Raw genomic sequence first — 8,664 nt, 5'->3', positions numbered from 1 at the left:
GTCTGACGGTGGTCTAAGTAGGGCAGATCAGGTCTGACAGCGGTCTAAGTATGGCAGATCAGGTCTGACAGCGGTCTAAGTAGCGCAGATCAGGTCTGACGGTGGTCTAAGTAGGGCAGATCAGGTCTGACGGTGGTCTAAGTATGGCAGATCAGGTCTGACGGTGGTCTAAGTAGGGCAGATCAGGTCTGACGGTGGTCTAAGTAGAGCAGATCAATCTGACGGTGGTCTAAGTAGGGCGGATCAGGTCTGACGGTGGTCTAAGTAGGGCGGATCAGGTCTGACGGGGGTCTAAGTAGAGCAGATCAATCTGACGGTGGTCTAAGTAGGGCAGATCAGGTCTGACGGTGGTCTAAGTTGGAGGATCAGGTCTGACGGTGGTCTAAGTAGGGAAGATAAGGTCTGACAGTGGTCTAAGTATGGCGGATCAGGTCTGACGGTGGTCTAAGTAGGGCAGATCAGGTCTGACAGTGGTCTAAGTAGGGCGGATCAGGTCTGACAGTGGTCTAAGTAGGGAAGAGCAAGTCTGACGGTGGTCTAAGTAGGGTGGATCAGGTCTGACGGTGGTCTAAGTAGGGAAGATCAGGTAGACGGTGGTTTAAGTAGGGAAGATCAGGCCTGACGGTGGTCTAAGTAGGGAAGATCAGGTAGACGGTGGTTTAAGTAGGGAAGATCAGGCCTGACGGTGGTCTAAGTAGGGCGGATCAGATCTGACGGTGGTCTAAGTAAGACACATCAGGCCTGACGGTGGTCTAAGTAGGGCGGATCAGGTCTGACGGTGATCTAAGTAGGGCAGATCAGGTCTGACGGTGGTCTAAGAAGGGCAGATCATGTCTGACGGTGGTCCAAGTAGAGCGGATCAGGTCTGACGGTAGTCTAATGCCTCTTATACATTGTAAAGCCTGGTCTGGCCTGGACCAGCCACAGTCGGCCCTGCCCCAGTCTTGATTGTTGCCTCGATGTGGGCGGGGTCGTCATCGAAAGACTGCACAAAACTCCGCTCAGCAATAAGTGCACCTTGTTGTTTGTCCAGGACACTGGTGCTATCTTTTTGGTTGCCATGTTTGTAAAGAGCAACAGGAGCGCTCTCCATCACACAACAGGCCAGAAGCAACTAGCTGGAGGAGATGGTGGAAAGGAGCAGTCGCTGGAAGTACGACTCATCTGTGACGTGAACCCCCCTGGGCCAGCAAACCAGTCAATGGCCAGCAATCTGCTGATGTCAAACCAGCAGCACCAGCTCAGCCCGAACAGAATCCCAGCTCTCTGCGCTCCAAAAACTGAGCTGGAACCGGGTCAGACTGCTCAATGCCAACACTCCAAACCTGGTGGAACCCGGGTCGGGTCGGTTGATCAGGTCTGAATGGTGTCTCAGTGGGGTGGATCAGGTAGTCTGAAGGGTGATATGAAAACTTACTTTGTCAACTCCCATCTTTTTGAAACCGACTTGCAGCAGCTTGAAGTTGTGGATGTATTCATGCTCCAGCTTGGCACCAAATTTGACTTTCTTCAAAGGCACAGAGTTGGGGAACAGCATGTCCATAAACTGGCAGTAGACAGCACCTGCACAACAAGCAATGCAAAAACAAATTACCTTTTCTATGTGCAATCAAAACTAAATCCTTTATCCAACTAAGTTCAGTCGGGTCCTCAGGACACTTTCTTTTTTTTTTTGTTGAGACGTTTTGTCCTTCATCCAAAGGACTTCATCAACCTGAGGAGCCACAATAAACTAGTCCCACAAGCAGCACAAACACATTAGTTGTGTTTACATGGACATAAGTAATTGGATCAAACGGCCGTTCGGAATAAAAATGCGTCATGTAAACGCCCCGTTCAGATTATTCTTTATTGATTAAGCGTGATCCAAAATAATTTGTGATCAGAACTAAATGGGTGGTTTACGCCGATTCATAACCCGAACGGTGCGCATGTAAACGCTTGATCTGTTCGTTTTTATCTGATGGTGAAAAACTAACCTGACTGCGCATGTGCGACTTTGCCATTTCCACCTGGCTAACGCTAATAATATTAGCATGTCAGGGAAGTAAAACTGGTCGGTGAGCGACACAACATGTCTACTAGAAACTTTTAAAGAGCTCAAAATGATCTGTATCACCTGTAGCTCAGTCTGGGAGTGCAGTAACGTCTCCAACATCATTAAAATTGGTGCTCAGGTTTGTTTACGTTCATCCCGGAAGTAAACCGGAAGTAGAACTTCTTCTGTGATTTTTTTAAGTAGAGTTTACCACTCTGCACATGTCGGTACTTCTGTTCAGAACAAAGCCCGCTGCAGGTAAACACTCATCATGAACAGATTGTGTCCATGTAAACAACACATTTGAATTATTTAATCTGAACACATTTTAATTAGGGATGGGGCCGATCCGATCCAGTATCGGGCTCTGATACCAGCATAATTTACGTATCGGATTTTTCCGATCCACCTGCTGATATTTCTGATCCATGATGTATGTTGGCTTCAAACTATGGAATGGATTTCCTGAACGGAGGCGTGTCTCATGGACCCAGAGTAATAAGACCCGCCTCACATTCAGGAAATCCAGTTCATAGTTTGCAGCCAGCTACAACGTGAGGACTGAGTTAGCAGCACTGTGGCTAACAGCTAACAAACTTTTCATCTAAACATGTCGCTGTGTGGAAGTATTTTACACTAAACACACAAAACAAGACAGCAACGTGCACTGTCTGCAGAGCCACAGCGCCACGTTAAACCACGGTAAAGTTAGTTTTATGAAGGACATTCGAGCTCCGGGACTTCAGCTAGACGCTACTCTTGCTCAACCCACAACAGGCGACTCGACCCCGGTCAGCCACGCTCAGTCTGTCCCTCCGTCTCTGAGGAGGGACAGACTGAGCGCAGCTGACTGAAATCAGGCTACCAGACTTCAGATTGAACAAGAAGAAGACACCGCTGAAGCCCCGGAGCTCTAATGTTTACAGAGAAGTTGCTAAACTTCATCATAATTAATGACCAACCACTATCAGTTGTAGAAAACAAAGGATTTTACAGTTTGATACTTGCAGCCAAGATATAGTTTACCCTCCAGGAGATATTTATCAGTACAACAGTAGACAATCATAAAAAACTTATGATTTGAAAATTATATAATAAAACAAAAACATTATAAAGTGATGTAAAATACTAAAAACAGGAACATGTCTGTTGGTTTATGCCATGAACTTAGCAGGTGTTTGAAGACATTTAACATTTAATTTAATTAATTTATTCATTAATTTAAAATAAACAAAACAAAATCATCAAAAAGAAAACATTGAATGAAAAGAGTTCAGAAAGAAGAAAAACATTATTATTTCTGCCCCTTATTTAAAAAAATATAAAATAACTTTAAACTATCACTTAAATTAATCACTTTAATATCCACTTTAAAACTAGAAATAAAAAAACATGTTTTGTGTTAGAATTTAATTCTAACTTTAAATTTTATCCAACATTAATAAAACTTACATCAAGTTGTCTTTTTGGACATGCATGCATATATTTGTACAAATTGTACCTGAGAGCAGATTATTACAGCCTCATATAAAATCAATGATCATGATAACGGAACTGGATCGGAAGTAAAAAATAAAAATAAATAAAAAAGTGGATCGGTATCGGACGACATTTAGATCTAGGTATCGGAATCGGATCGGAAGTAAAAAATAAAAATAAAAAAATAAATAAAAAAGTGGATCGGTGCATCCCTAGTTTTAATCTGGTCAACAAAATTTGCGCATGTAAACACAGCTATAGTGGCACAATCAGTTTGCTGATGCTAAGATGGTTTCTGGGGCCTGCCCTCTCCCCTGTCAACTCCTTTGAGGTAGCCATAGCTAAAGTGGTTCAAAACATCAAAAGCCACTTACCACCAGCAAACTGGTTGGCCCACTATGGGAGTGTGCTGCTTGTGGGACTGAGTTTGTTGTGGCTCCTCGGACTTATGAAGTCTTTTGGATGAAAGACAAAACGTCTAAAAAAAAAAGTCCAGATGACCCGACTGTTGTACTTTTTACCTGGATTATTAAGCATGAACTTTGATGTTTTAAATCCTTTATATTAGGATGGAACAAATAACCCCCCTACCCAAATGTTGATGTATTAATCAACAAATCCCAACTCTTCAACCACTGGTTTCCTCTCTATTCTTCTTGCCTGCATTTGCAGTAACTCCTGTCATTAAGCTCAGCTGTGTTCTTCTGATTCCTTCCTATAGAAACTATCCCTGGACCTGTGTGCATGTAATTTTCTCTGTACTCCAACCATTAGTCCAGTGGAGGCCAATCCCCAGCCTGGTTCAGGTTCTGCTGGATGTTTTTTCCTCCAAGCTGCTCAGGACGGGGACTTTGCTGAAGTGAAAACCTTACGCAGTCTGCTGGCATTCTTAGAAAGAAAACTCATTTACAAATGTATAAAGGTTTTTTTGATGCAGTAGAGGTGGTCAGTTTAAGATTAAAATCAGACACCACTCTGAGCAGCAGGACCACACTTTCCACAGAACAACTGTGTCAACTCTTGAAACTGTGCCTGCAGTCAACCTACTTCACATATGGGGAGCAATATTATAGGCAGAAACATGGGTGTGCTATGGGGTCTCCAGTTTCTCCTATTGTTGCCAACCTGTACATGGAGGAGGTAGAAAAGAGAGCCTTGACGTCCTTTTCAGGGACACCACCAAGTCATTGGTTCAGGTATGTTGACGACACCTGGGTTAAAATCAAATCTCAGGAAGTCCAACATTTTACTGACCACATCAACTCTGTGGATAAATACATCAAGTTCACACGAGAAGATGTAAAAAAATGGCAGGTTGGCTTTCTTGGACTGTGAGGTCTCAGTCTCTGATAGAGGACATTTGCAAACTGAGGTGTACCGCAAACCCACCCACACAGACCAGTATTTGCAGTTTGACTCCCATCACCCTTTGGAGCACAAGTTAGGAGTCATCAGGACTCTGTACCACAGAGCAGACAGCATCCCCACTAGCTCAGGAGCCAGGCAGAAGGAGAAATCCCACACAAGACAGGCTCTAGAGCAATGTGGATATCCTAACTGGGCCTTCCTAAAAGCAGAGAAGAAACCCAAACAGGACTCCAGTCAGCCATCAGGTGAAAAGGAGGAACCCAGACCCAGACCAGTGGTCATTCCATATGTTGAGGGAGTATCAGAGAAACTGAGACGTTTATTTTCTAAACATAACGTCCCAGTGGCTTTTAAACCCCAAAATACATTAAAGACTGGTTCATCCCAAAGATCCAGTCCCCCGGCACAAACAGAGTAATGTTGTGTATGTTGTTCAGTGTCAGGAGGGTGATCAGTCTTACATCGGGGAAACTAAACAGCCACTGGCCAAAAGGATGGCCCAGCACAGAAGATCAACATCATCAGGCCAGGACTCTGAGGTCTACACTCATCTCCAGGCCAGAGGTCACTCTTTCAAGGATGAAGATGTTCACATCCTGGACAGAGAGGAACGATGGTTTGAGAGAGGAGTAAAGGAGGCCATCTTTGTGAAAAGAAACCGTCCATCGTTAAACAGGGGCGGAGCCTCCAGGTTCAACTGTCCCCCTCTTACAATGCTGTGATTGCTAGTATCACTCAGCCCTCTGTGAATAGTAAACAGCCATCAGGTGCTAATGATCCATTGTTAGGCTGATGGTCCTTCTTGAGCATGTGATCAGCTGGTTCTGGTTGTCAGCAGCAAACTAGTTGATCCACTCTGAGAAGGTGCTATTTAAGAGACTGAGCTGAATACAGCTCCTCAGACTGAGGAAGTCTCTCGGATGAGAGATGAAACGTTTCTACTTTTTTTTTGCTTTGTTTTGTTTTTTGTTTTTTTTGAATGTCCAGAGGACCAGATTGAACTTTTTTAGAAAATGTAGAAACGTTTCTTCTTTAATCCGACAGACTTCTTCAGTCTGAGGAGCTTATTCAGCTCAGTCTTGTATAAATAGCTATGAGCTGAATAAGCTCCTCAGACTGAAGAAGTCTTTCGGATTAAAGAAGAAGCGTTTCTACATTTTGTTTGTTTTTTGAACGTCCAGAGGACCGGACTTAACTTTTATAGATTTAAATATAGATGTTTTTGTAGAATCTGGTTCATCAGATTTAATTCAGTTCAGTTTATTTATAAAGCTCCAAGTCACAACAGAAGTCGTCTCAGGGCACTGAACAGAAACATTCATATATAAAAATAATATTATTTATCTGAGGAGCAGACTGATTTGAGTAACTCATCGCAGAACTCTCATTAGCAGGACTTGGATTCTGGACACGGTGCAAGTCCAGGCTGAGCAGGAGCAGAGCAAATGGGGCATAAAGGCCCTTTTCCAAAGCTCCTCTTCAGCCCAACTCAACTCAAGATCTGATAAACTGCAGGTTTCGTGTGCTTTAAAATGTGACGGAGAGTCGTTCTAACTAGCAGTGTGAACATCTAACTTGTTCCATCTGAAGAGTTTCCACTTGATCGAACATGATGAGTCACAAGATGAAGCACAATCTAAGTTTGAGCCAACGTGTCCCTGAAACGCCCCCAGCTGTATCAGAAGAGAAACCCATGCAGCAAATGTCTGCTGCGTGGGTTATGATGTTGTCTTGATGAGCTAGAGAAGCACTATATAAGTACAGTCCATTTACCATATCGTCCAGTTCTAATTTCCACCAAAATGATTGTGTAATGACAAATTTACAGGCATGTAAAGATTTAAATAGCATTGTTCTATAATGTGAGCGGTCCACTTTGGTCTTGTATGCATTTGGACTAGCCGTGAGGCTCTCAGCTCTCTCAGGGAGCTATCTACAGCTGGTGTGTTGTACAGAGCTGAAACCTTTTTCCAGTTGTTTCCTGCACACGTTTTAAAGTCTCTCTTGGTTCTAAGTGTTGACAGAAGCTCACAGACCTGAGCCATCATCTGCATCTCATTCTGTCTTCTTTCAGATTATCCCCGTTGACAAATTGGTGAAGGGAAAATTCCAGGACAACTTTGAGTTTGTTCAGTGGTTTAAGAAGTTCTTTGATGCCAACTATGATGGGAAGGAATATGACCCCATGGCAGCAAGACAGGGGCAGGATGCCATGCCCACACCCTCACCTGCACCTTCAGTTCTCAACAAACCCCCCAAAAAGACCCTCAGTCAAGGTCAGACCTCTGCTTAGCATCACAAAATGATCAAAAGCAACAATTTCAATGTAGATACACAAATTACAGTTGTGGGGATTTTATTTTCCTTGAATTTTTGTAAAACTACAATGTACCAGTTTTTAATGGTTATGTCCAGTCTGTCTTTAAATCAAACATGCATTTTTTATTCTAATTTTTGAGTAAAAAATAAAAACTAAATGTTCATAAAAATGTTTACAGTTAACAAAATAATGAAAGCCTTTTACATTTCCCCAGTTTAGCACCCTGTTTTTCTCTGTGTCGATTGTTGGACAGAAACTTTGTTCACAAACAGCTGACAAAGGTTTAAGGGATGTCTCGACTAGGGCTGCAACAACGAATCGATAAAATTCGATGATTAAAAGCGTTGGCAACAAATTTCATTATTGATTTGTTGTGTCGCGCGATTATGCATCTCTCACGGCGCTGCGGAGCCGTTTTGTTCACGGGCAGTTCATTGTCAATGCTGCCTGACTGAATAAAGTTTGGAAGAAAAAAAAACCTCTGCAGAGCGAGGGGGGAGCAGAGCAAAGGCTGCAGCAGAGGCTGTTTTCAAAGGAAAATAAGTAAATTTTACAAATGACCAACGCAGAGAAAACTGTTCGACCCAAGTCCTCCAAAGAGTGGGAGAACTTCACAAAGATAAAAAATGAGAAACATGCAGCTTTGAAAAGTGACGACACGACACGAGAGAACCACGGAGATGAAACGTAAACATGTGGGAGTCACGAGGAGGAGGAAGGAGCTGCAGCTGATACAACTCTTCATGTGTTGCAGGTGAGTCTCTACAATTTAACACTTTGTTCTGTTTCAAGAGAGAAAACGTAACGTCAGTCTCTCTGGTAGATGAAGCTGCTTGTTTGTTTGTTTGTTTATCTGATTAATGATGGTGATAGAGAACGTGTGTGTTACTTTTTATTTAATTTAATTGGTACAAGCAGTGTTTAAATGTGATTTATAAATAAATCTAACACAAAGATAATAATTTAATGATTAAGCTTCAACTTTTAATTTGCTGGCAAAGTCTGAAGACACTGCAGGTATGGCAGGATGAATTGCATTTAAACAGGAATTAAAGTAATTTATTACATCTACTCAAATGTGTGTAATTAAGTATTTTGTGTGTGTGTGTGTGTGTGTGTGTGTGTGTTTAATTGCTCTTTTAGCTACTTTTGCCTGAACCTAACACTGTAAGTGAAACAAGGCATTTCTTGAGTTGCTGTAAATTATGTTATAAAACATATTTACTGTCTCATTCCAGAAAACAACAACAAACAACAACATCCTTCATGATGGACAGACATCATGGACACCACAGCAGCAGCTGTCTTCACTGAAACATCCTGAACATGATCGTCACTGACATGAGGCCTCTGTCCATGGTTGAAGACGAAGGCTTCACTACAATAATCCACACTTTTAATCCAGGTTACATTAATCCACACTTTTAATCCAGGTTACAATGATCCACACTTTTAATCC

The 8,664-nt window shown here is 42.5% G+C and overlaps 1 protein-coding gene across 1 annotated transcript in view; it reads left to right on the top strand.

The window, feature by feature from the left end:
• Positions 1-8,664, top strand: part of LOC119416675 (microtubule-associated protein RP/EB family member 1) — a gene marked incomplete at its 3' end in the record, with an annotated part of 47,620 nt that overhangs the window by 36,296 nt on the left and 2,660 nt on the right. The window contains 1 exon segment of the mRNA XM_037683859.1: positions 6,960-7,161. Within this exon segment, the coding sequence (XP_037539787.1) occupies positions 6,960-7,161 (202 nt within the window).

Source organism: Nematolebias whitei, chromosome 11 (genome assembly GCF_014905685.2).
Source record: "Nematolebias whitei isolate Nwh7 chromosome 11, NemWhi1, whole genome shotgun sequence".
Taxonomy (NCBI): domain Eukaryota; kingdom Metazoa; phylum Chordata; class Actinopteri; order Cyprinodontiformes; family Rivulidae; genus Nematolebias; species Nematolebias whitei.
This window is presented reverse-complemented; position numbering and strand designations above follow the sequence as displayed.